At 52.1% G+C, this 26,205-nt stretch overlaps 13 protein-coding genes across 13 annotated transcripts; 8 read left to right on the top strand and 5 right to left on the bottom strand.

Annotated features, from left to right (window-relative positions):
• Positions 1-16: 16 nt before the first annotated feature.
• Positions 17-1,711, bottom strand: PtrM4_044600 (uncharacterized protein; the record flags this gene model as incomplete). The annotated part of the gene is made up of 1 exon (XM_066104530.1): positions 17-1,711. The coding sequence occupies one exon, from the start codon at positions 1,709-1,711 to the stop codon at positions 17-19; it is 1,695 nt and encodes a 564-aa protein (XP_065959094.1).
• Positions 1,712-2,743: 1,032 nt separating this feature from the next.
• PtrM4_044590 (arabinofuranosidase-B-xylosidase precursor) lies at positions 2,744-4,308 on the top strand (the record flags this gene model as incomplete). The annotated part of the gene is made up of 2 exons (XM_001937242.1): positions 2,744-3,324; positions 3,384-4,308. The coding sequence occupies 2 exons, from the start codon at positions 2,744-2,746 to the stop codon at positions 4,306-4,308; spliced, it is 1,506 nt and encodes a 501-aa protein (XP_001937277.1).
• A 1,290-nt stretch (positions 4,309-5,598) lies between these two features.
• On the top strand, positions 5,599-5,925 carry PtrM4_044580 (uncharacterized protein; the record flags this gene model as incomplete). Its single annotated transcript, XM_066104529.1, has 2 exons — positions 5,599-5,873; positions 5,919-5,925. 2 exons carry the CDS (start codon positions 5,599-5,601, stop codon positions 5,923-5,925), a joined length of 282 nt encoding a protein of 93 aa, XP_065959093.1.
• Positions 5,926-6,353: 428 nt separating this feature from the next.
• PtrM4_044570 (uncharacterized protein) lies at positions 6,354-6,662 on the top strand (the record flags this gene model as incomplete). Its single annotated transcript, XM_001937243.2, has 1 exon — positions 6,354-6,662. The coding sequence occupies one exon, from the start codon at positions 6,354-6,356 to the stop codon at positions 6,660-6,662; it is 309 nt and encodes a 102-aa protein (XP_001937278.2).
• Positions 6,663-8,083: 1,421 nt separating this feature from the next.
• On the top strand, positions 8,084-9,159 carry PtrM4_044560 (Tymo-45kd-70kd multi-domain protein; the record flags this gene model as incomplete). The annotated part of the gene is made up of 2 exons (XM_001937244.2): positions 8,084-8,932; positions 9,007-9,159. The coding sequence occupies 2 exons, from the start codon at positions 8,084-8,086 to the stop codon at positions 9,157-9,159; spliced, it is 1,002 nt and encodes a 333-aa protein (XP_001937279.1).
• A 268-nt stretch (positions 9,160-9,427) lies between these two features.
• Positions 9,428-10,894, bottom strand: PtrM4_044550 (Herpes-BLLF1 domain containing protein; the record flags this gene model as incomplete). Its single annotated transcript, XM_001937245.1, has 1 exon — positions 9,428-10,894. One exon carries the CDS (start codon positions 10,892-10,894, stop codon positions 9,428-9,430), a length of 1,467 nt encoding a protein of 488 aa, XP_001937280.1.
• A 607-nt stretch (positions 10,895-11,501) lies between these two features.
• Positions 11,502-13,471, bottom strand: PtrM4_044540 (Pyr-redox-3 multi-domain protein; the record flags this gene model as incomplete). The annotated part of the gene is made up of 5 exons (XM_001937246.1): positions 11,502-11,782; positions 11,835-12,195; positions 12,247-12,812; positions 12,872-13,250; positions 13,304-13,471. 5 exons carry the CDS (start codon positions 13,469-13,471, stop codon positions 11,502-11,504), a joined length of 1,755 nt encoding a protein of 584 aa, XP_001937281.1.
• Positions 13,472-15,578: 2,107 nt separating this feature from the next.
• PtrM4_044530 (Yae1-N domain containing protein) lies at positions 15,579-16,211 on the top strand (the record flags this gene model as incomplete). The annotated part of the gene is made up of 1 exon (XM_066104528.1): positions 15,579-16,211. One exon carries the CDS (start codon positions 15,579-15,581, stop codon positions 16,209-16,211), a length of 633 nt encoding a protein of 210 aa, XP_065959092.1.
• A 505-nt stretch (positions 16,212-16,716) lies between these two features.
• Positions 16,717-18,726, top strand: PtrM4_044520 (ABC1 domain containing protein; the record flags this gene model as incomplete). The annotated part of the gene is made up of 1 exon (XM_001937247.2): positions 16,717-18,726. One exon carries the CDS (start codon positions 16,717-16,719, stop codon positions 18,724-18,726), a length of 2,010 nt encoding a protein of 669 aa, XP_001937282.2.
• A 429-nt stretch (positions 18,727-19,155) lies between these two features.
• Positions 19,156-20,378, top strand: PtrM4_044510 (CaiD, Enoyl-CoA hydratase-carnithine racemase; the record flags this gene model as incomplete). Its single annotated transcript, XM_001937248.1, has 3 exons — positions 19,156-19,221; positions 19,436-19,661; positions 19,837-20,378. 3 exons carry the CDS (start codon positions 19,156-19,158, stop codon positions 20,376-20,378), a joined length of 834 nt encoding a protein of 277 aa, XP_001937283.1.
• Positions 20,379-21,050: 672 nt separating this feature from the next.
• On the bottom strand, positions 21,051-21,515 carry PtrM4_044500 (uncharacterized protein; the record flags this gene model as incomplete). Its single annotated transcript, XM_066104527.1, has 1 exon — positions 21,051-21,515. The coding sequence occupies one exon, from the start codon at positions 21,513-21,515 to the stop codon at positions 21,051-21,053; it is 465 nt and encodes a 154-aa protein (XP_065959091.1).
• An 804-nt stretch (positions 21,516-22,319) lies between these two features.
• PtrM4_044490 (uncharacterized protein) lies at positions 22,320-22,994 on the bottom strand (the record flags this gene model as incomplete). Its single annotated transcript, XM_001937249.2, has 1 exon — positions 22,320-22,994. The coding sequence occupies one exon, from the start codon at positions 22,992-22,994 to the stop codon at positions 22,320-22,322; it is 675 nt and encodes a 224-aa protein (XP_001937284.2).
• Positions 22,995-25,010: 2,016 nt separating this feature from the next.
• On the top strand, positions 25,011-26,057 carry PtrM4_044480 (Pneumo-att-G multi-domain protein; the record flags this gene model as incomplete). The annotated part of the gene is made up of 3 exons (XM_066104526.1): positions 25,011-25,300; positions 25,350-25,990; positions 26,053-26,057. 3 exons carry the CDS (start codon positions 25,011-25,013, stop codon positions 26,055-26,057), a joined length of 936 nt encoding a protein of 311 aa, XP_065959090.1.
• Positions 26,058-26,205: the final 148 nt, after the last annotated feature.

Genomic DNA, 26,205 nt, shown 5'->3' with positions numbered 1-26,205 from the left:
CTCAGGCCACTAAGCTTCAAGCATTCTCGCCATCATCCTCCACAACACTGCTAGACGGTTCAACCACCAATTTCTTGCGCGCAATCTCTTCTCTTTTCTTACAACGTTCGACTCGTCTCCAGTTACGATCTGTGAGACCCTGGTACCCAGCTTGCCATTCTTTTGCAGTGTTTTGTAGCGTGAAAAACCAGCCAGGAGGCTGCTTGAAATGCTGCGTCCACAACTTCAAGATATCACCAGATGGCTGCATCAAGAGGTTGATATCCATAGCTCCGTCAATAACAAGAGTCTTATAAAGCTCGTTAATGTCCTCTCCAACTGTAGGAAATTTTAACTTAAGGTAGTTAAAGAAATTACTAGTATGCTCGTTAATCTCCTGCTCATGATCATATCGGATAGGCGCCCACTGAGATGCACTAGATACCTCAGCTCTTGTTATCGTTGGTGCAGCTGCCTGCAAGTTAGACTCCTGTTGAGGTTGCCTGTTCATCCGCTCAAGCTGTCCAACGATGAGCAGTTTTGTTAAGCTTTTGATATCATCGTCGCCATCTCCAGCCGCCCGCAACTTGCGCGTTTTCTCATGCACCCGCAGGTCCTTTGCTCTCAAAATTGCAAGCCGTACATCATCAGATGGCTCATCGTACGTTGCCCTTCTCGCTGTAATTGCTCTTGCCCACATGGAGATAATGTTGCCGTTGACAAAGAGGTGATCTTCGAAGCGCGCTGGCTGCCTCGCTGTTGGCGCCATCCAGCAGCAATAAGGATAGTTCTCGCAATGGGTATCTGTACAGCGCCATCTATCCCGGATAGCAATAGCATGCCCGCTACCTGCTTGTTCAGCTGCTATTACACCAGCAAGCCCCTCCTCTTGAATCACCGTTGCGGTGCGTCGACGAGGACCGTCGACAACCGTTGGCAACGGCTGCTGCTCCCCTGGAATTTCAGCCAAGATGAGCTCGAAATCGACGTTTACTGGCTCGCTGACATAGTTATCAACCTCTACAACAAGGCGCTGAAAGCTATTCCACGTTGCATCAACACCTCGCCGCAATCGCTTTATCGCGCGCTCGCGTTTGGCCTGCTTAGCTGGGTAAACAACAGTGCAAACAGATGAGATCTTCGCTCTTTTTGGCCGTAATTCTGCAACAACGTCATCTACCCACTGCCATAGGTCGTCGAAATGCAGCGAGTACAGCCGTACGCCGTGCTCGCTATCGGCAGCTTCAGGAATAAAGTGTTTCTCCATATCACCACCAAGGCAAGCCCTCCACCTAACGCGCAGTACAGGATTAACCTCATCCTCTAGCGCTTGCGATGAGCGAGGCAGCCATGGAGTGCCTTCTTGACGTCGGTACGCTGGCTCTCCCTCATCCTCAACACTACCGGCAGCGCCCTTAGCAGCGATCTCATCCTCATCCTCAGGCAGCGGATCGCCATCTCCATCCTCGAAAGTATCCTCATCCTCGCCAACGATATCTTCAGCTTGCGCGGAGGCAGCTGTTTGGGTGGCTTGCAGCTCAGGCTCGGACAACGGGCTTTGACGGCGCGGCGGGGCAGTCGCTGGAGGCGACGGCAGCGCCTCACGGCGGACACGTTTAGGCGTTAAATGGGTAGGATTTTGTCTAGTTGCTGGCGCTCTACGCTTCTGGGAGGACGGGTTAACGCCTTGATCGAATGGCTGCTTCGGCTTACGCTGGCGCTTGGGCGGCATCCCAACAGCAGCTAGATTGAGCTCGCAACAAGCTCCACACAAACAAAACGCTATACACGAACGATTTAGAGTACAGGACTAGCTTCATGGGCTTCTGGAGGTGGGAAACGGCTGCTGCATTAATTTACTAACAAATTACTATGGGAGTTGATGTTCTTGGGCACCAAGCTAACCAGATCCAGGCGGCTCAAGGTATTTCGAAAACCACAATATCTACCTTCCACTTCAGGTGCCAAACAACGTCAATATATTCACTTCGGCAAAACTGCAAAAGAAAGCTCTCGGTCATCCTGCAAGGTACCAGGCATGCGTGGCGTTCTCGTGGTAACTTCCATCTTGCTTAATGCATTCGCTATCATGCCAGCAGCAAATGTCAAGTTCTGTTGAGATGTTTCCTTTCCAAGACCGACTGGCTAATACCTATCCTTGCAATATACACCATTCTCGTATTGCATCATGATAAGCTGAACTAATTAGATACTCCTACGCGACGGGTACACGATGTCAGGAGGTCAGATTCTTGCGGAAATGGAGGGTCCGCCACCTACATGTCGCCATCAATCGCCATCAATCGCCTTCCTCATTCGGACGTACCTAGATCATCGGAGAAGTGGTGGAATTCACTCCGACAAACGCTGCTACAAGCCTCCAGCAGCCTAATCTTGACTATGGCAAAAGGTCCTCGGCAAAGCTTATTTCTTCCGGCACTACGCCAGAATCACCCCAGCATCCCCGCAATCAACCCATTGATTCTTCGCCACGCCCCATTATAGACCAGCTAGACTTGTGCACGTGTGACATTTTTGAAGCACGGTAGTCAATGCTTCGCTGTCGTTGGAGGAGTATCTTCGTACCTTGATTACCATATGCCCCATTCAACCTAGTCTACGGACGGACCACTGAGGAAATCATACGAGCGCATGGAGAACCATATCAGACTAACGCCTTTAAATACCTGAGACGTTGGAGCATAGTTGAAGATCAAGTCGATCACGGCCCGGTACCATCTCCCCGCGCTAATCGTAACCAAATATGTCTTCAAGATCAGCCCTCCTCGCACTAGGAGTGGTAGCCACGAGCTCTTTCGTTTCTGCTGGACCCTGCGACATTTACGCCTCTGGAAACACACCGTGCATCGCTGCACACAGCACTACTCGTGCCTTGTACAATGCATACAGCGGCTCGCTTTACCAGGTCAAACGTGGCTCTGACGGTGCCACGACAGACATCAAGCCACGATCTGCCGGGGGCGTTGCCAACGCTGCCGCTCAAGATACTTTCTGTGCAAGCACGACATGTCTCATCTCCATCATTTACGATCAGTCTGGCAAAGGAAACCATCTCACTCAAGCTCCCCCTGGAGCTTTCAAGGGCCCAGATGTTGGCGGCTACGATAACTTGGCCGGAGCTATCGGTGCGCCTGTCACTCTCAATGGGCAAAAGGCATATGGAGTTTTCGTCTCTCCTGGAACTGGATACCGCAACAACAAAGTAGTCGGCTCGGCTATAGGCGATCAATCAGAGGGCATGTATGCAGTGTTTGACGGAACACACTTTAACGATGGCTGCTGTTTCGACTATGGAAATGCCGAGACGAGTAACACCGACACCGGGTAAGTAGGCCAAACTATGTTTGTATTGAAGCTTTTACTAATAAATCTCTCCGTAATAGAAATGGCCATATGGAAGCGATTTACTTTGGCAGCAACACCATTTGGGGCTCAGGGGCTGGCAGCGGGCCATGGATCATGGCTGATTTGGAGAACGGACTGTTCTCCGGCAGCAACCCCAAAAATAACCCCGGTGACCCAACCGTCACTTCCCGCTTCCTTACTACCGTCATCAAGGGAGGTGCTAACAAATGGGCCATCCGCGGGGGTAACGCTGCATCAGGCGCGTTGTCGACTTACTACAACGGTGCTCGGCCAAACGCCAGCGGTTACAACCCCATGAGCAAAGAAGGTGCCATCATCCTGGGAATTGGCGGCGACAACAGCATCAGCGGACAAGGCACCTTTTACGAGGGTGTCATGACGTCTGGCTACCCAACCGACGCCACCGAGAACGCGGTGCAGCAGAACATCGTGGCTGCCAAATATGCCACTACTTCCATGACTAGCGGTCCGGCTTTCACCATTGGCTCGTCTGTTTCTTTCCGCGCCACAACGTCTGGTTACACTGACCGCTATCTTGCACACACAGGGGCTACCGTCAACACTCAAGTCGTGTCTTCTTCCAGCACCGCTTTGCTCAAGCGCCAGGCGAGTTGGACTGTCCGTGCCGGTCTCGCGAACAGCGCTTGCTTCTCCTTCGAATCAAAAGACACTGCTGGAAGCTACATTCGCCACTACAACTTTATACTTCAGCTCCAAGCCAACGACGGGTCCAAGGCGTTCAAGGAAGACGCTACGTTCTGCCCCCAGGCTGGCCTAACCGGACAATTCAACACAATTGCCGCGTGGGGTTACCCCACCAGAATGATTCGCCATTTCAACAATGTTGGATACATTGCGAGTAATGGTGGTGTTCACGATTTTGACAAGGCGGCTTCGTTTAACGCTGATGTTACGTGGAATGTTGGTAGCAGTCTTGCTTAGGTATGAATGTTTCAGTTGGGATTCTTGTTCATATAGACATCACAAAGCAATACCATGTTATTATCAAGACAAGATACAATTCTCAAAAACAAATAAGCTCTATCACCTAACTAACTCACTAAAATGCAAAATTCGTGCTATACCCCCAATACACATTGTAGAGTATGCACATAACCTCCATCCAACTGCAAAACTCGACATCAAAGCAGCTCTGCATCTCTGGTCACTTGTCAGACCCACCACCTCCCGAGTCAACGACTACCACACGTAAGCCCGGCTCGAAGATGTCGGAAGCGGCGGGAAATCCGCCATATCAGCTATATCGAACCCAAGCGAATCTGCCGAAGTGTCACTACTACGAGAATAGTGACGTGAGTAACCTAACCCGTAAAGAATAAACAGCACCGTGTAATCCTGCTGATACCGCTGCGAGTCCAGCCATCGCAGTATATAACCGCGGTGGATGTAGCACATTTGGTTTGGTAGAGAGGTGATGAGGTCGTATGCTTGGGTGATCTCGCGGATGATGCTGCGGTTGTAGATGTATGTGAGTGGGCATGCGGGGGAGCAGTGTTGGAGGAATTGCGTGCGGAGTTCTTGTGTGGTGGGGAGTAGGGGAGTGGACTTCATGGTTATTGGTGTTGTTGGTGTTGTGAGAATTTTGTTGATGGTGTGAGCAGGAAGTTTGAGGGGGGGTAGGATTAGGTGTTTTATCGTAGATGGGAAGGCGTTGTGGGTGGTTTGTTGGGAGTGTTCACTATGTCTTAGTATTTTAGTTTGGAGAAAGAGGTTCTGTGTATGGGACCGTGTATGAGACATGGGAGGATATTCACTATGGATATATGAACGGAGTAGGGGGTGTGAGAGGATCCAGAATGGCTAGTAGACTCTAGCTACTTTGGTTGTGTCTGAGGTAGTGAATGATGGAGAGACAAAACATAGGTACTTATTCGAGAGTCCTCTGATGGAAGGTGAAGGTAGAATATTGGTTGATTCAAGATGAAAGCCTTACTACTTCGACATGAGTTTAACTTGGGCGCAGAGGTAACGAGAAGCATTGATCCAAGTCGGGAGTACCTGTCAAAGACATGCAATATTTTTTTACTGGCCTTTACTACTCTACGGAAACTCACCTGAATTAAAAGTAATATTTGAAAACAAACATAGCACATTACCAGCGTATACCCGTCATGTGGAGCGGCAACGAGCCAACAACGCTCATATCGATAACCACCAAACTAACCACATGCGCAAAGCCGCAATTTCTCCCACATCTGTGCGCGCGTCGCAATGCCACCTTCAACGCGCATACCACCGCTATTGCAACCCTACGTCCAACTTCCACACGACGAGTCGCTCCTTCTACTCACGAGCACTCTTGGCGCTAGTGCAAACTGGCTGCTCATCCGCTTCCTGTGCAATGAATTGAGTAGCAACACACAAGATGGCGGGGAAGAGGGGCACAACGTCATCCTGGTTTCATGGATGAGGGAGTATGAATTTTGGAAGCAGGAGGCTAGGAAGAGTGCGGGACTGGATATGGAGAGGTTGAAGAAGGAGGGTCGGTTCGCGTTTGTGGATGGGTTGGGGGGCTGGGGCCGACGCGACAGGAGATGAGTCGCGGAGTAATGCGCAAATACAACCACACGTCGCTGTATCGAATGGACCACAAGCGCAGAGAGGGCCGCAGGTATTGCCTGCAAGAGGACCGCCGGGAAGGATAATACCTGCGAGAGGGCCGCCTGTGCCAGCTTCAGCAGCGACACCAACACCCTCAACAGCGCCAAACAACGAGCCGACGAGTGCGAAAAAGACCACACCAGGTCACTACACACTCAAGACACTCGAAATCGCAGACGTCAAAACCACCATCTCCAGCGCCATATCCTCACTCACTACATCCACCACCCCACGCAAAACGCTCCTCATCTTCGACAACCCCGACCTCCTCCTCGCCCTCAACCCAACCATAACCCCCCTCGAACTTCACCTCGCTCCTCCTCGAGCTACACACGCTCCCTACCATATCTCACATCCTAACGCACATGCAAGCCGACAACCCGCTCCTCAGCCTGTCTACACCACCGCAGCCGCTCGAGATAACGCATCACAACCTCGTCATCAAGTGTGCGCACATGAGCAGGAGGATCCTGGGCGTGCGCGTGCTAGATACAGGTGTTGCGAGGGATGTTAGCGGTGTCGTGCGTGTCACGGAGCAGAGGAGTCATTTCATCGGCGCACGGCCTGGCAAGAAAGACGGTGGTGATGATGGGAATGGGGGGGAGTTTTTGTATCAGGTTAAAGGTGATGGGAGTGTTAAAGTGTTTGAACGGGGGGCTGGGGGGGAGGCGTAGGGTATCTCGTCGAGTATCCGTGAATGCGAGTGACACCATGTGCTTGCGGCGTCGTCGTTTCCAAGTACTAGTTACGTAGTCGAACGAATAGACTATAGTATCTCCATCAGCATCATCATCATCATCATCATCATCATCATCATCATCATCATCATCAGCAAGACCCGTCCATCTATCACAACCTAACCGCCCACACAGCTCCCCATCTCCAAACTAAACCATACCCCAAATCTCCCTCTCTCCATCTGCGACATACCACCATGCGCCCCCCATCACAAGACACGAGTATCACGTCGCGCATGCGTCCCCATCCTGTCCTTGTCCTTGTCCTGCGCCCTGCGCCCTGTCCCTGTCGTTCTGCACAAAGTACCCCTTCCGGATCTAGCTGCTGATCTACAACACAGCATGAAGCTAGCACCCGGCAGCCGGCCGCCCCCACTTTGCCTTTGCCAGTACGCCGCAACTCTGCGTCGCCAAAGTCGGCGATGGATGTTGGATTTCGATACAAAAGTCCCGGTTGTGTGGTGAGACTTATATTGTGCGCATGAGATGTGGTAAGATCATGGTAGAGATGAGGGACGTTTAATGCCCGCTGCATTTAGTGTGGGTTTGGGGGTTGTGGTGCTGGTGCTGATGCTACGCCGCTTCCTCCGAGGCGCGTCCTGCGATGGATCATGGCTTCGTCACATGGTGATGGTGCAGTGTGAGTCTTGTCTCATGCGTGGGAGGATGGAGGACTGACAGGCCAGGTACGGTAGGCAGCAAGTGGGGACGCATGGGATATGTGGACCTCACCTGGACATACCGTAGGCGTAGATGGTGATGGTTAGGGATGAGATTATGATATCGCCGGTTTTAGACATTGTGGTGTTTCTTGAACAATGGTTTCCCTTCTCCTTCTCCCTTCTTCTCTTCCGTCCTCGCTGTTTCTTTCCTTCTGCTTTTGTTCCCGTACCTGCAACAAGGCGAAGTGGTTTTCGGTGGCTGCGGCACAGTTGAACGTCAACCCCGAACCTGGACGCCACAAAACACATTTCCGTCTTCCAAGTGGGTATGCGATGGGGGCTGTGGTGACCAAGGAGGAAGACAGGGTAAGCGCCGTTGCATTGTTGTTGAGGTTGAATGGGGGTCTATGGTTTGTGATGCAATGTGCTGGGTTGCCGGGGATGCGAGGAAGCGGCGTCGTACTGTTTCTTGTGTGTTACTGTATGTGAGATGTGAAATGTGATCGTGGAAACCAGGACTGGGGTTTGAGTGGCATGGTTTAGCTGAGGGGTCTGGGGTCTGGGTGGGTATAAGTAGTCTGTCCTTCTGACTTCTCCTCCCGGTTTTGATGTTGAGGACTGCTACAGTGTAACACTGGATATCGAGTCTGTATACACAAAATTTCGTGAACATACACAGATATTACACAATCAGATATGTCACCACACTTTCTCAGTCTCCCTACTGAACTCCTACATAACATTCTTACTCCCCTACCCCTTCACTCCCTCCTCTCCTTCTCACAAACCTGCCACCAAGCCCGCACCCTCGCAAACGCAAACCTTCACACCCTCTCCCTCTGCATCGCCCCTCCTTCTAGCCCTTCCTACCCATCGCTCTCCCACCTAGACAAGACATATCCACCGTCGCAATCGCAGCCAGGATACGAAATCTGCCTCCACATCCCGCAGCAAGAAACCTACGACCACGCCACTCTCTTCAACTTCCAGAGCGCGCTTGTGACCAGTTTACTGCGGCGCCATGGCACGATGCTGCAGACGCTCGAACTGAGTGTTTGGGGATGGTCGGTGGGAATGGCACTGGCGCTGAGGAGCTTGCGGGCGCTGAGGACGTTCCGGGTGAGAGTCGAGCGTGTGACTGGTGTGGGTCGGAATGTGCCGAGGAAGTGGATTGCGGTGCAGAGGGCGGAGGAGAAGAAAGCCTGGGAGGTGTTGGTTAGTGGGCCTGAGGAAGAGCTTGAAGAGGTCGTTGTAGTTAGTAAGAGGAGGAGGAGACGTAAACGTGGGTTTTGGAGTGAGAGGTTGACGACGTTGGAGCTTGAGAATTGCGATGTTACTGCTGAGCAGCTTGGAGTCGTGTTGAGTAAGAGTCGGGGGTGTAGGGAGGTGAGGCTGGATGGGTGTCGGATTTTGGATAAGGAGCTTTGGACGGTGATGGGGGAGTGGGAGGGAAGGAGTGGGTTAGAGAGGTTGGACGTCGTGGATTGTGGGGGAAGGATTGGGGAGGAGGCGAGGACGGCGATTGGGTTGATGGACGGGTTGAAGGTATGTTTGCGTCCATCGTTTCTTCTCGTACTTTCTGTGTCGCCGAGGACAAACTAAGCTGAAATTGACTGCAGGATATCAATCTATACGACTGTCAGGAGCAGGACCCAGGTTCTATGCAGCAGTGTAACGACGAGCTATGGCACATACCCGACTTCGTCGCGCCGGCACCTGCTCGCGGGGTTGGACAAAACATGATCATCGAGGTGGACCCAGAGTACATGTAGACAAGGACAGCAAAGGGAAGACAGGAAGTTTTTGTAAATGTTCATTATTTCGTATCTCATCCGTTGCTGGGTATCGCGACGACGACCAAGATCAACGTCTCTCAGTCGTGTCTGTGTCTCTATATGAGAGACTACTCAATGCTACCAGTGTAGTAGCTATTCCTTTGCCGTTGGCAACCGTGTATTCATTCCATGCACCATGTCAAGTCCCAGTAGTGACGTTGCTTCCATGCTCAGATCCTTTCCGTCATCCAAATGTCAACCACTCTTACCACTCGCCACCATAGGGCTCGAAGTCGATGTCCTGCTTGTAGAAGGGAGCGCCATTGTATTGCCCTAGCAGAGAGGGATGCACGGCTCTAACGCGGGTGCTCTGGACAGCATACTTTGCGTCGGCACTAGCGTTGGCACGGAGATAGTCACTATACTCCAGTACACGTTCCATCTTGGCCTTCCACGCGAGCATCATCTCGAGGTCCTCGCGTGCCTCACGCTCCTCTGCGATCTGGCGCTCAACGATAGCACGCTCCTGACGCTCGTACTCAAGCTTCTCCTCAGCCTCGACGTCGAAGATGACGGCAGAGTGCTCTTGGTGGTGGCTGCCGGCGTGGAGCTGAGCAGTGCACTCGGGAGAGTTCTGCATGGTAGCCTGGTCTTTGGCATACTGCATGTTGAACGTGGTGGGGCTGGGGATGGTTTGGAGGCTGGCGAGGTACTTGTCTGGGTAGCACGTCTCTCCGTAGAACGTCTTGGGGGGCCCAAGGCAGACGCGGCTAGTAGAGCTCTCGCGACGAGTAGCGCTCTTGCTGCGGGTAGAGTTCTTGTTGCGAGTAGCGCTCTTGCGACGAGTAGAGCTCTTGCGGCTACGAGGAGAGACGACATTGGGTACACCAGCGTTGAGGGCCTGGCGCATGCTTATAATCCTAGCGACACGACGCTTACGGCGCTCTTCGATGGCAGCTTCTTGCTGCTCGTGGTCGAGCATGCGGCGGTACTTTGCCTCGAGGTACGCACCGACCATGATAGGGGCCCAGTCAAGGATGTAAGTGAGACCGGTGACGTTATCGAAGACTTCGGGGCAGTAGAGCTTGACTCCCATGATTTCGGCGTCGGCGCGGGTGATTTGGTCGTTGTCCATCTGCCAGACGAGCTCTTGACGGAGTGCCATGACCCTCGCCTCGCGAACCGCGTTGTCGAGCGCCTTACCACAGCTAGACTTGTTGAGCGAAGTCCAGTGGTTTGAGAGCTTCTCGTGAAACAGCACAATGTTGGGACCACCCTCGTAGACCTCGTCGGTGATGGTGTTGAAGCCACTGTGAAGGCGAAGGTTCAACAGCTGATGCATCTCTTGCATGCGTGCGTTGAGTGCATAGAACAGATCCTCATACTCGTAGAGCGGGCGTTCGGCAGCCTCACCTTCAACGCGCAGCTCGCTGCGTTCGTTGAGACGGTCGACGTGGATGAATCCAGATGGAAGTAGGCTGGGAGCCAGCTGCTTGTCATGCAGGCGGTTGAAGAGAGTCTCGAGGCTGGGGGTGTAGGGGTCGACGGTGTACTTTCCGAACAGGGTCTTCTTCTTGCTCAGCTCGATGTACCAGCTGCTGAGCTTGAGGATTTGCTCAGTCAGGTGGTAGGGCGAGCAGAAGGTGCCTGTAGCACGAGCATCCAGCTCAGCGACTGACGCAGAAAGCGCGGGTAAGAGAATGCACTCAGGCATCTCAGACATCTCAGACATCTTGGAAGATTGTGATGATGTTGGCAGTGAAGAAAGTGGGTAGAAGTTGGGCAGATTGGGGAATAATCAAGCTTGATTGAAATTGATTGAGAGTATTGTGGTGTAAGAAGGTTTGAAGGATATTGGAGCAAGAAGTATTTCCAGTGTGAGACGATTACTAGTGCCAAGCTTGAGATAACCTGATTTGGGGAGGTCGGGTTGTCACGAGGTGGTGAAAGTGAAAGAGGCTCACTTGGGGGCAAACCCAGATGTGGGGCGAACGAGGGTCCCGCCCGAAGCTGCTATTGTTACTGGACGATGGGGTGCCGTACAATTGGGGAGAATTTTCCAATTAGACAATCAATTAAAAGCTGTGAGACAGGCAATGCTCGTCAATTGTCGACTCGTGGCTGCAGAGATGACCGCGATGAGTAGTATCGTCAAGGGCGGCGATGGAGACATATCACGCAAAACAATCGTCACATTGAACTTTATGGGCATTTTCAGATACTTTTGAATGTATTTGCAGACGTTAGTCGTCTTGCTCAGATAAAGGTGCTGCCGATGGTGCTGCCTGGTGGATCAGGCAACTGGCATAGTCTTGATGGACCCTATCTCTCTCCTTCACTCACGCGCTAAGGCACCGCTCTAGCGCAATTTTTACAGGAAAATGCCGCACCAGCCCCCTCGTGTTCAAATGTCTCAGTTGTCGAGGCAGTTCATCTTGAATCCAGTCTCGTCCAAAGAAGGCGCCACCCGCAATCGCCCCAACAGTTGCCAGCCAAAGCATCGTCTTGCCAGCACCAGGCCGGAACTCTTCCCCAGTCTTCTCTTTCTTGTAAACAAAGTCGCTCTTTTTCCAGAAGATGCTTCTAAGCCAATACATGAATTGCCAATCTGGGTACATCACTAAAGTGGAGTCAGCGCACGGGCTCGCATCGATTAGGCAATTGTCACTCACTGTTGTTGAGGCCCGTCTTGGGATCCACAGCCCAGTTCACGCACCCTGAGGCCCAGACTAGTTTCTTGGCAGCTTGCTGCGTCCACTGCGAGTCGGCGATTGCGGCTTCGGACTTGACTTCCACGGTGGCTGGGGGCGGCGCAAGCATCTTTGGGATGAAAGACCGAGATCGGTAGGATGGGAGAGACTTGAAGATGGGCTCGAGGAGGCGAAGAGTGAAATTGATCTGGCACTCCACAGTGTAGATGACGCTCAAGTGACCAGTGACTGTGTTTGGTCCCATCAAGATGAAGAAGTTGGGAAAGTTTGGCACTACAGTGCCGAAGTAGGCTTGCGCGACACCCAACGAGGTTTTATCCCACTGTGTCATCGTGTCAGTTCAGATATGCAGAATTCTGGAGGTGTGGCTCACATGTTCGTGTAAGCTGATGCCATCCCGACCAACAATTTCCATCGGAAATAACATCTGCTGCGTTGCAAAGCCGGTCGCAAGTACGATTGCATCTGCGTTCACTTCACGGCCGCTCTTTGTCACAACTCCGCTCTCAGTAATTCTCTCGGCAGGGTCGTCGGCCACAAGCTCGATATTGTCCCTCCACAGAGTCTTCAGGTAGTCAGTGTCCAGCACTTTCCTCTTACATCCGATTTCAGTCTTCGGGATAATAGCATTCCAGTATTTCGGTGGTGCCATGCTCTTGACGTACGCCTCATTCTCTTTCGCCAGGTCTTGACGTATGTTGCGCCCAGTCTCGATATCAAAGCCACTCCAGTCACGCTCCATTTCATAATAGAACTTCGCACGGTAGAGTCGCATCGCCAATGGCACGTAACGCATCACAGCCTTGAAGGTGTTGGAATAATGCGGGTTTTCTCGCTCAGCTAGGTACTGGGCTTGTCTTCCAAACTGTGTAAGCTTGCGTACGGGATTCGGCTCGTTGGCCATGATAGGCACGAATTGGGTTGCCGAGCAGCCATTGCCTAGACATTATCAGCATGCTGTATTGATCTAGTGAAGGGTTCGAGGATGGGCAACATACCAAGTACAACGATGTCCTTGTCTGCCCAGTCAAAGCTATGATCCCATTGAGCGGAGTGAAACAGCTTGCCCTTGTATGTGTCCACACCAGGTAGGTCGCATGTCTTTGGCACTGAGAGCGAGCCAACACCGGATATCAGTACCTTGGCTCGTCGCACAATCCGTTCCTTAGTTTGTAGATTCAAGATAGACGCCTCCCAGACGTTGTCCACATCATTCCACACCGCCTTCTCGAGAATAGAACGGAAGCGGACGTGGTCAACGACACGATACTGTTCAGCGACGGAACGAAAGTATGCCTGGATTTCCGGACGCATAGAGTACTTGCGACTCCAGTCAGGGTTAAGAGCGAAGCTGTACGAGTAGAAGTGCGAAGCAACCTATCACATGTCAACCATATCTTCAACACATCATGCATGAGGACGTAACTCACATCACAGCCACAACCTGGATACGTGTTCGCCAGCCAAGTACCGCCTACATCTTCGCTCTTCTCAACAAGCTCAAAGTTCCGGATGCCGTAGTTTCGAATGATTTGGACTGCGAGACCCAGGCCGCTCATGCCCGCGCCTATGATTAGGACTTCCGTATCAAACGACATGTTGGGTTGGATTGAATTGATAGGTATAGGATACTATTCAAGATTCTCAAGAGAGATGGCAGAACTACGATTGAACCCCCAGCGATACTTATATCACACCCAAGCTCGCACCATCTCGGTTCAGTTCACTCCGCATCCCCGCTCATTCATGCTCTAGAGATACTAAACTTGGTCCAGTGGGTCTTGCACCGCAATCCCACATTATGATGTGTGGAGGTATGGGTGCCGTCTAACCTATTAGTGCATGTTCGCGCGACGACGTTGAGATGTGGCATCGACTGAGGCAGGTTTGCCGAGTTTACTAGACATCTAGTAGAAGGAAGCAGGCCGACAGCCAATTACAAGCGTAGGACATTGAGGGAGCCCCACGGTCGGTAGACGCGTGTATGTTGCTTCTTCTCCTCGCTCCCTCCTTACATCTCGGATCTTTCGCTTTTGGTATCCCGCAATATGCCTTGTGAAGGCGACGCGCTTGCGTGTGTGTAAAGGGCGTGGTGAGGATGACGTCATGGCTAGCGATCAGTGGCGTGCAGCTTCGCGACCAATCATCTAGACTCTGTCAATGAATGCAGTGCCATGGAATTATAGGCTTTGAGTCCGCGGTGATAATTGTATGCTTGAATCAAAAGAATACCTAGGTATGGTTGTGCCATCAAGTCTCGCGCGAGACATATCGCCGCCACCGCTATCGAAGCGAAGGAAAACTTCTGGAACTCACACCCGAAACACACTTTTGCAAACTACAGCATTGGAGGCTGAACCTACACTTGCGGCAGTAGAAGCTGGAAAAGCCAAAGTTTCTGACCACCTCACATACTTTGAGGGTCATCTTACGGCAGTATGCAGGACCACGCCACCTGGAATCCCACGTCTCTCTATTTCTTGCTTTGCGACGCTCTACCAATCCAATCTCCAATCTCATGGCCATCACTTCGTAATTCACCAGCATAAACACCCCATTGCAGGTGTGCATTATGACTTACGACTCCAATTCTCCAAGACCAGTTCTATGTCTTTCGCTATACCGAAGGGCCTATCCGGTGACCCCAACTCGAAGAGCATAGGCCGATTGGCGATTGAGACACAGGTGCACAACTATTGGAATCACTTGATTGAGAGTGCGAGTACCAAGACCGGGAGCTTGTTGATATGGGATACGGGGACATATAGCGTATTGCCTAGGACAAAAAAGAAGAGTAGAACGCCAAGTCCGCAGACTACAGACGATGAGGTCACAGAGACAGATTCAGACACCGATGAGATACGGAAAGTCCAAGTGAGTAGAGAGGGTGAGGAAAATGAGAATGAGAAACTCATCTCAGCATTCCAAACACGCTACATTCGACTGCGGCTACACTGTTATACTTCGATTGCCTTCGAACGAGATTACCAAACGGCCTACAGCGAGACGGAAAAGTCGACAAAAGACGTCTCAACGTAGCTCCAGTGTCCCACCAACAATATCTTCGGATGATGACAGTGAATTATCAGAGCAATCGGACCAGATCCAGAAAGCAGCCCAAGATGTCGATACTGATACCGAAGAAGACACTCAAACGCGCGCTAACAACGCATATCCTGGCTCTACAAACGACATCGGGTCGATACATCAGCGTCATTGGTTTCTCCAGCTAGATCGGCAGTAGTGGGTTTGTGTTGGAGAAGTCGGATAATGAGAGGGGCATATGGGTAGGAAGCTTTGAACCATTTCTTGTCCGTGGTCGTGATTACGAGCAAAGTATAGTAACGGGAAGGCTAGCATGTGAAGTCGAAAGCGATAAAGGTGTTGAGGGGTTCGTTGGAAGAGGAGGATGGACGGAAATTGGCTATTGAAGTTGGTGTTCCTGGGAATTTTATTGGGAAAATTTCCCTCCAACTCCAGAGTAACTATACTGTGTACAATAAGACAAGAACTTGAAAGATACCTGTAAGATGCGATGCATGGAGGAAGTGCTGATCCTATGCTCGATGAGGTTCAAGCCTCCGCACTTCCGAAAGCGGCGCTAGTGTCGACCAGATCCTCTCTTCACCCCACATTCTACAGGATGACCAAGATGACTCGAATTCCAACCGACGCTGTAATATCCTTTGTAGAATCACTCCCGCCATGAATGCGCTCAGCAACATATCTCCCACTTTGGATCCAATCCAGCTTGGCGCAGGACAGGCACCTCCCACACCACCCCACGAGAATGCGCTCGACGATATCTACGGTTCTGCGCCTTCGTCGCCACATCTTTCCGCAAACGCTTTTCAAATAAGAACGCACGAGATTCTTTCAGACCTACCATCCCGTCAACGCGCACTCGACACGGATGCCTACCGAGAAGGCCTTGCGAATAGTAAAGGCCAATACGTACAAGAAGGTTTTGACGAAGGTTACTCTTTAGGTGCAAACCTCGGGCTTCGCGTGGGCTACATACTAGGAATTCTACAAGGATTTGTCGCGGCATGGGCAGGACACGACGCGCAAGTGCACAAGGAAGTCACTCAATTGTTCCAGTCAGCGCACAAGGAGCTAGCGATTGAGGAACTACTAGGTAAACAATGGGTCGACGAGGAAGGTATATGGAAATGGGGAGTTGTGGGGGAGGAGGATGACCCTACGCTGAGAGATGTTTCTGATCAGCACCCTTTGATTAAGAAGTGGATGGGCACAGTTGACGAGCTGGCGAGGAGATGGGGCGTTGATTTGAAGGCTGTAGAGAAGATGCAAGCGCCCGAGGAGGAACAGTCATGAAAGGCTGCCACGGTCTACATGTGTGGACATATGTTCACGCATGCAACACAGACGTGCCGTATCCAGGATGGTCGAATGCAATCGCAGTGTGCTTATCTAGCTGCAAAGCGAACCTAGACGGCATATTGTCACATCGAGTAGATGGCACTACAGTTGGAATCAATTTGAGATGCGACATTCAAGTTGGTACGCCGAAGAGAAGTGGTTGGAAGGATGCCAGGGTTTTGTGAGTTGGAGAAGTCATGAGCGATAACCGGCTATGGACACAAACCATACGAGAAAGGTTCCGCGAGGGGTGGCAAGCGTGTGTCCAGAACTCAAGTAGAATTTGGTAGCCTAGACGGATACAATTCCCATGGGTGTGCACGGGCCGGTTCGGACAATTGGCTGAAAATGCCGTCATGACTTGTCGATTCGGATGCGGCGAGAGATAAACCCAGCTTACAACGCCCCTCATGTCTTGACTCAATTCACTCGTGCTGATTTCGCCTCACCTTTGACAGCCATGATACATGGCCTGTCTGCTCTTCGAAGAGCACCTAGCCAATATGCGACACCACGACTGCTGACGTCAGGGGTCGTCTCCGCGCGATTACACACACCATTTGTGCGCCGCCTACAAACACAAAAATGGGAGCCCTTACGACCGCCCAATCCTGCTGATCTTCCGAAGCCGCGAAAGCGCAAGATTAAACCTCCTTTTACACGGCGGAAATGGGTGCGCCGCCTCGCTGTCATCTCGGCGCTGCTTGGTGCTGGATGGGCAATTGACCGGCAATTCTATGCCTCGTCCATTACTCGTAGTCTGCGCACATTCAAGACTGGTCTTTTGATCGGAATTGATTACAAGATTAACTTTCGAGCTCACCCGCCGCTTGCGAACAGCATCGAGGAATTGCATGCGAGGAACGCGACAAGGATATTCGACTTGCTGCGATACAATGGCGGACTATACCTGAAGATTGGCCAGGCCATTGCTATGCAGAGCGCAATCCTGCCACCACAGTTCCAGAAGATGTTCCAACAAATGTTTGACGATGCGCCGCAGAATGAGTGGTGGGAGGTCGAGCAGGTCATAAGGGAGGACTTTGGCAAGAGCGTTGAGGATGTCTTTGGAGTGGGCTTCACAAAGGAAGGTCAGGATGGCCGAGGTATCATGGAGAAGACAGCAAGAGCCAGCGCCAGTGTGGCACAAGTGCACTGGGCAAGACTGGCCGACGGGCGAGAAGTCGCCATCAAGATCCAGAAGCGGGAGATTGCGCAACAGGTTGGATGGGATCTCTGGGCCTTCAAAGTCGTATCCTGGGTATACACATGGTGGTTCGAGATCCCAGTATATACTCTGGTCCCGTATGTCTCAGAGCGCTTGATGCTGGAAACGGATTTCGAAAACGAAGCGGACAATGCCTTGGAGATGAAGCAACTTGTTGCTGGAGAGCCGCGGCTCAATGGCAGAGTTTACATACCGGCCGTTTACAGAGAACTCTCGAGCAAGCGTGTCATGACCGCGGAATGGATTGAGGGCGTGCGACTATGGGATAAAGAAGGAATCACGAATAGTTGGCAAGGTGAATGGCGTAGAGGCAGTCCCGGAGCAGGTGGCAACAAGCTCCCACCCATCCCTCGCGATGCACAAGTCGATACACATGCACCTGAGGATGCCACGAAGCACGAGTTCTTCAAGCCGGATCGCAACTCCTGGAGAGGCAAGGACGGCAAAGGGGGTCTTGGTGTATCACTGAAGACCACCATGAATACCATTGTCGACCTCTTCTCAGCACAGATGTTTCTTTGGGGCGCTGTACACTGCGACCCCCACCCAGGAAACATCTTCGTCCGACGTCTCCCCAACGGCCAGCCCGAGGTCGTTCTCATCGACCACGGACTATACATTCGCATGGACCCCAAGTTCCGCCTTCAGTACGCCTTGTTCTGGAAGTCACTCCTAGCCTTTGACAATGCCCAGATCGAGGATATCGTCACTCAATGGGGCGTCAAACACGCCGACATCTTTGCCTCCGCAACCCTCATGCGCCCGTATGAAGGTGGCGACAAGAGCGTTGCGGCAGTACTCAAGTCAGAAATGAAGGGCAAAGACCAAGCTGAACGCGCTTTCGAAATGCAAGCCAAAGGTCGCGATGCTATGAAACTCATTCTCGGCGACGACGCAAAGTTCCCCCGCGAACTCCTCTTCATCGGACGAAATCTCCGGATTGTACAAGGCAACAACCAGTTCCTCGGCTCTCCTGTAAACCGCATCAAGATTACTGGCTTGTGGGCTAGTCGGGCGTTGATTGAGAGCAAGGACCTCAGTGCAGGTCAGCGATGGAAGAACTGGATCCAACACGTGCGATTCCGGTTCGTGCTTGCTCTCAGCGACGCGGTCTTCTTCTGGAGTAAGCTGAAGCAAATCATCGGTGTGGGCGGTGGTATGGAAGATGACATTGAAGCGCACATGCGCGTCATGGCAAAGGACTTTGGTGTCGACCTCCAGCATGGTGTGTTTGAGGGATGAACAGCGAGTTATTTGGTGTATTATAGATTTGATGATTCCCCTCTTAGAAGAAATTCATCTCATAGACGTACTGCTTTCCAACCCGTTGTATTTGGCGAACATTGCTGCACTGCTGACGGCGGACTTGCCATGACGTGCCACGCCAGACATGCCGAGGTAAATCGCCCCACCGACACGACTAATCGTGCCTCCGACTCGCACGCTCGAAAACGCGACGCTTCCTAACCGAGGCTCGCTCGCGTTCAACCCCCCAAACAACGTTGGATTACCCTATTGAAAGGGCCACTTCTACCACTATTCGGACCGTCCATTTCGTGATATCCAGCCAGTTTTTTACATCTTCTTTCGGTTATTGTAACTATAACTTTTGATGTTTTAAAGCTGCTGTGAAAGAGCTAGGAAGACTAAAAGACGACGGATACCTTCATCATGACTTCTTCGGCAGATTACACCGATATCAAGTTTGAGATCAAGGGCAAGATTGGGATTATAACGGTAGGTTGGGCTGTGTGTGCTGTTATGTGTACTCTGCATGATTTCACATGTATGGAAGAAGAGACGAGGATAAGCTTCGTTCATTCATTCATTCATTCACCCACGAACTGGACATGAATCTAAACCAAGACATCCGCTTTCTCTACACTCCTCCCACCCACATATCCATCCCCAAACCAGTCCAAACACTAACAACCAACCCCCCGCCCCATAGTTCAACCGCCCCAAGTCCCTCAACTCGTTCGGCGGCAACCTCGTCGCAGACATCGTCGCTGCGCTGCGTGTACTAGACTCGCACCCGGACACCATCTTCACCGTCCTAACAGGCGCAGGGCGCTTCTTCTCCGCCGGCGCAGATGTGACGAGTGTGGCTAAGCGGACGGGCACGTTTAAGAATGAGGCGGAGAAGAAGATGAGCATGTTGGCTGGGTTTACTGCGAGTACGTATTTAACCCCGTTTTTCAATCTTGTTGGTTTGGTCTGGTCCCGTTTGTGCATTGGTATATAGCGACATCTGCCTGGCGGTATTCGATTCCTACATATCCAACCCCAACCTCACAGCGACTCCAACAAAGCAAAACTATAGCGAACCTCAACTAACCACACCCACCCCAGCCACCGAACTCCTCCGCTCAATGATCGACCACCGCAAAGTCCTCATCCTCGCCCTCAACGGCCCCGCCGTCGGCGGCGGCGCAGCCTGGTTCCCGGGCGTCGCCGACATCGTCCTCGCCTCCTCAACCGCATGGCTGCAATGCCCCTTCAGCGCGCTGGGCCTCGTCCCCGAAAACGGGTCCGCCCTATCCTTCGCCCAGCACATTGGCATCCACCGCGCAAACGACTTTCTCATGTTCGGCCGCAAACTACAGGCGCAGGAGCTGCTGGACGCGGGGTTGTATAATTACGTGTGGGACGTCAGTGGTGATGCGTTTCAGGACAAGGTAGTGGCGTTTTTGCAGGACATGCTGGATGTGAATGATGGGAAGAGTATGATTGAGATGAAGAGGTTGCAGAATGCGCCCGTGAGGGATGCGAGGATGGTGGCGGTTGTGAATGCCGTGGATGCGCTCGCGGAACGGTTTGTAGAGGGTGCGCCTGATGAGCGGTTTGCGCTTAAGATTAAAGAGTTGGAGGAGAAGAGGAAGGCTAAGCTTTGAAATTTGCTGGTGTAAGTAGTAGGCCTGGCTATGGGATATATATAAATGTTATACATCGAATAGACGTACACTTTGTAAAGGAGAAAGAAAGTGACAAAGGAGGGTAGACAAGTTCTGTCCTGGATATGTGAACAAAAAAAGTCCTGAATTGTGTCGCATGCATGCAGCGCTATTTGATTGTGAAGAAAACCACCATCCATCCATCCACCAAACCATCTGCGGCAATATGTCTCTCTCAAAATTCACATACTGCCCCCCACCCTTCCTTCCAAGCTATTCGTATACCACGCGCAGCGTGTGAAAAAGGTGAGTTGCTTGCACCATCCCAGGGCGCTTTTCTTTGCTTACTATCAACCATGTCGGGACGGGCATGAAAATCTAAACGACTTAAAAAAACAAGATAAAGCAATAACAAAAGGGTATGCGCATTCTTTCCACAAAAAAAATCAACTTTGAAAAACACAGGAGCTCGAGATGCAGACTGATGTAGGAAAAAAACAGTATGGGAGGGGATCCAGGTGTAAAACATGACCCAAAGATGTATGTCTGACGTAGGAAGACCATATGATGTTTTTGCTGAGCTGGGAGCATGAGACTGTTGCTGGTTAAGTCTTGTTGTGTCGTAGGTTGGGTTAACACTCAATATGGTCGGTGTCGTCCGAGTTGCCACGTTTAGTATTGGTTGGGTCGGTATGGTCGGCTGTCCTGATTGCCAGCACTGGTTGCTCGACCGTTGGCGGTGGGAACGGAAAGTCCCTTTGATGCAGGTCCATGCGAAGTCACAACTCGTCGTCTGCCCTGCTCCAAGCGAGTCGTCCTCCAACCTTCATACCACTGCTCACGGCTAGCTTCGCGGAGTTCGGAGCGCCAATCGCTGAAAACATATTCCCTAAGCTTGACAAAGTCACAGTGTTCTGGGTTGTAGGGGTCGGCAAAGCCCCAGGGGAATCGGCGGCCAATCACCTCGGGATCGTACGGATCGGGCGAGATGATACTCAGAGGTAAGAACGGAGAGTCAACATCGTCACCTTGTATGGATGCGGAGATGGCGGAAGGCTTGCGGGCGTGACTTCTCTTAGCACTTGGTGGTGATGTAGGAGGGGAGTGGGATTTGGTTGATGAGCCGGATGAACCCATGGAGCGTGCAGCATCAGAAGAAGATCGCTCTAGAATCTTGTTGAGTGCCTTAGCCTCGCCCTCGCCTTCTCCTTCCGACGAGTCGTATTCGTCCTCATCCCGCTCGTCCAGGCGGTCTTCGTCGTCGTCTTCATCGCCCAGGTCCAGGTTCAAGGCCTGGAGTGGATCCAGCTTGGCACGCTTGATGGTGTCCCAGACTGTCTTCTTTAGATAGCGCATGTGCGCATCCGTTATTGTGTCTGCTTTGCTGATAACCGGAATGACCGTGGTCCTTGACTGCAGCTCCCGGAGCACATTGAGATCAAGATTTTCATCCAAGCCTCCGAAGATGGCACTGCCAATGTTGACGAGATTCGACTTCTTACGTGCTTCTGCAATGTTCTGGTCCAAGCGGACGGGATCTAGGATGAGGAAGACGCAGTGGATATGGGTATCCTTGACACCTGGCGCACGTACAACCTTTTGCTCCTCACTAAAGGTTTCTTCAAACTTGGACTCGAGGAAAGCGGTGATTGCAGGCAGCTGGAAGTCGACAATGTTCTTTTCTAGACCCTCAGAGTCCCAAAGAGTGACACCCACCCTCTCGCCATCTACTTCAGTCTCGAGGAACTCGGAGGTGAAGGGTGAATCTTGACCACCTACAGCAGTTGCAGGGGGCGATGGAGTATGGGGTCGCTTGCGCGCAGGAAGTGCGAGCGCAGTGCGAAGGAAGTCGATGAAGCAGGACTTGCCAGCGTTCTTGGTGCCAATGACGAGGATGCTATAATCTGATTAATTGGAGCCTGGACTGTACATTTCAGTTACTTACTTGAAGGGAGTAGGGTCTTTTCTCCTCCTCACGCGGCGTGGGCTGTTTACGGTGTTGATTTGGCTGCTGGCGTAGCTGTAGCGACCGCGATTGGTCATGCTCTCAGTCCTAGGGTAGGGATCATAGTCCATGTAGTTGGAGGGCGGTGGCGAGGAGCCAACTGCGGGCGCACCCACAGCGGGACTCTGCTGGCGTGTCACTTTGGCGGCATCGGTTCCGGGTCGGCTGAAGTTGAGGGCATTGGGCGTGTAGACGCCAGTGTTGTAGGCACCGGCTTTGTTGGATACGATGGCAATCGAGTCCGGACGGTGGTCTTCACCTCCGAAAGTCGCGATCTGGGGAAGGGCCGAGTGCGAGGGCAGGCGGGGAGGCTGCCTAGGTAGCATAGAAGCCTCGCGCTGTTTGCGCAGAGCTTCCTCTTGGGCGAGGGCCTTTTGCTTTCTGCTCATCTTGCTTACTGAGGTACTTCTACTGCTGCTACTGCCGCGAATCTCCGAGGAACTCTTTCCACTGCTTCGGCGCAAGAAGTTGAAGCTGGACCTGCGGGTTCCTCCTTGGTCGGCAGAAGACTGGGATGAGGACTGAGCTGCAGCGGGTGAGAGAGAAGAATCAAGCGCAGCGTTCTTTTGAAGAGAGGGATTAGAGGACCGGGAATCGTCGGTGCTGGCCATGGTGGGCAGACGGGAGCTCTTAATATCCGCCTGTCACACTTTGGGGCGCTTAATCTTAGCAATTGGAAGAAGAAGCAGGTGCGGCAGTCAGCTGTCTTGGTGGGAATTCCTATAGGCGCACGGCTCCACAGTACGGGCAAGCTGGCAGCGATGGGGAAAGAAATTGGAGGGGGTGCAACCGCCTGTGAAGCAAGGTCAGCACCTGCTCAAACGCGTATCATGGCGCGTGCGGGTGAAGGAGTGGGCCAGGGTTTACCCACCTTAATGCCCGACACTACTGCAGGAACGCCAACTACACGGCAATGACCTCCCCAGATTCTGACAGGAGCCGAGTGGCTACAAACAAAAAGCAAAGCAAATGTTTGTGTTTTCAAGATGAAGACGTTGAGGGGAGGTTTTGTTCGTTGTGTGTGTGTGTGTGTGTGTGTGTGTGTGTGTGACGCGGCAAGGTAACAGCTCTGGGTGGCTGTCAGCTTGCAATTGGCTGCAGCTTCTCGAGGCTGGCCGTCATACAGGTACGACGGGAATCTGCAACAACTGCAAGGCCGATGGGGAATGGGGCGCCAAGCATGCAAATATGAAACAAGAGGCAACCCGCGACTGCGAAAGAGCGCGGGTAATTTGCGCTGCGACGTATCAACGGCTGCCAAATAAAAGGGACACGACAACCCCGTGCTGTAGCCTCGGGAACCTTTATCAGACAGCGCGCCGTCTGCTTCTGCCATCTCGGTAGTGGCGGATCCAGATCGAGACCCTGTTCACTTTCCAGATCGAGATTACGCCATGGACATGAATAGGGGGTTCCCGCTAGCTTCCACCATACCACCACATACCGCGCCCGGCTTGGAACCTTCGAAGCTTCCAAAGGGCTGAAGAAGCAGCAACCATGTGTTTCCGGTAAGCAGCGCATTAATGCCACTCCACATCCGATACAACGCTCCTGGGAAAAGCCACTATGGAACGTCGCAGAAAAAGAGGATGACTACTTCAACTCCACAATATTGCAATTAGCTTCTGGTCTCGCCGTGGACCTCTGTTTCTATTTTTTTTTTCGGCCATGATCCAGTCGCCCGTGCACAAATGTGCGTCTTCATAACACCAACACCACTTGCACCAACAATACCCTCCCTTTGACAAACAACAGCAAGACCGGGATATGGACGTCTATCGATACACCCCGCACCACCCATTGCTTATTCTCTAGCTCGCCGTTCGTGCCGCCTTCAACGGCTTCGCCCAGTACCTTGGCAACTTTGAGACTTAGCTAGACCCTCTGCAGCACCTTGACCGATGGCGAAGACAGCGCAATCGTCGGGGCTCCTAGTAGTCCGGCATGCGTCCTAGAAGGAAAGAGAAACTTTGCACACTCGACGCGGCTTGTGTATACCCGGATACGACTGCTTGAGACATGTTTGGAACGTGATGCTTGTGTTCCTCTGGATTTCTCATCATCTGCCACGCCTCTAGTGCCTCACGCCTGTATCGTCTTTCTCTCCACGAACGTGGCGTCACAAAAGCCGACTCTTCAACTTTGTAACCAGGATACTATGGGTCCGAATTAGTGTGTGAATATTCCCGATATTCCCGAAACGCTGCCCATTTCCTCAGTCGACTGAACAGCGAGTCCTACTCCCACCAAGGCATGTCACTTACACGCTACATCCAAAAGCAACACGGAGGACATGTCTCGACCCGCTATCCTCCGAGTTGGAGTTCGTGGGTAGTTGGAGAAGACGCTATCCAGACCGACGTCTTCGATGTGTTGCCTCAACCAATCACAGTCTCGGACTTACACTCGTGCATCTTGTCTCGCTCGCTCCGCCCACGACCCTCTTCTCGACGCCCGTAAAATCCGCAATTGACAACCTGCTCTACCCGTAATGGTTGCCGGCATCGCTTTTTGAACAATTGAGCAAGGTATAAAACATGCATCATGTGGGCGTTTACATTCTCTTCGTGCTTGTGTTCATTTGCACTGCTTTCACGTTGTTCCATTTTTGCCCTAGAGAGTTGGATATGGATTTCTCGCGCAGCTATGTTTCGTTGTTCTTTGCAACAGTAGCTACCGCTGTAGCTGTTCAAAATGACGTCAAAGTCGATTTGAGCTGGCATGCACCGAAGAAGAGTTGGATAAACGACCTAGACCAAGTCTTGAACAGCACCGGAACAAACGGTTTTAGGTTTAACAGCTCGCAATTACCTGCTGGGGTGAAATATGGGACGTACAATTGGTGTAACATGCCGCATGTGAGGAAGGAGGAATATGTAAAAGCTGATGAGGAGTTTGAGCTGGTGTATGTGGAAGTGTAAGTATCCAATATTCATCAGCATGAATCCCGCCTCACAAGCCAATAGTATACACCGCCACCATAAACGAACACCATATGCCTCCAATACATTTCCAAAAGAGTCATACAGCTGGGAATGCTCCAACCAAGGCCTCTTCTACTACGGAGAGCCTCTCCACCACAACAGCAACACCTCAGCCTCCACCTACTGGAACGTCTACACCAACCCCGTCAACCCCTTCGCCCGCCCCGGTTTCAACGGTAGCTGTCAATTCCCGCAAATCACCAGCCAAGGCCTCGACGACTCCTGGCAACACGGCGCCGACCTCTACGCCGTCTACCACGACCTCCTCCACTTCCTCCCTTCCTCCCTGAACAACAAAATAACCTACCGCGTTACCAACAACGTCATCACCAGCCAAGTCGCAGGCATGCTAATCCAAGCCATGTACGCCCCGTCTTCAAACGTACCCCTGCACATCCAGCCCACGGGCACAGACTCCCTAGAGCCATCCTACCCCTGCCCAGCCGCAACATCCCTCTCCTCCACCTACGGCATCGGCAGCACAGCCACGGACTGGACCGCCCACCTCGCCGCTACTAAACCCCTCTTCGCCGCCCTCGACGCCGTCAGCGGTGTCCCTGCGAATTCCTCAGATTGGCACACTTCCTTCGACCACTACTATGATAACCTCTCTGCTCGCCAGTGTCACGCTAAACCCCTTCCTTGTCATATTTCTAATAAGACGTTGTGTGTTTCTCAGCGACAGGCTGATGCTGTTTATCGCCTTGGTCAGTACGAGTATAGTTTTGTATACCGTGATTCGCCGCTGTCGCTGCGTGCGGCCGTGGCGGCTTATGGCGTTTTCACGGCGGAACTCGCGGATAACATTCGTGCTGCTGTCGCGGGTAAATCACGGGTC

The sequence above is a fragment of the Pyrenophora tritici-repentis genome, chromosome 10 (genome assembly GCF_003171515.1).
Source record: "Pyrenophora tritici-repentis strain M4 chromosome 10, whole genome shotgun sequence".
NCBI lineage: Eukaryota > Fungi > Ascomycota > Dothideomycetes > Pleosporales > Pleosporaceae > Pyrenophora > Pyrenophora tritici-repentis.
Note: the sequence above shows the minus strand (reverse complement) of the source record. Positions and strands in the feature narration are given on the sequence as shown.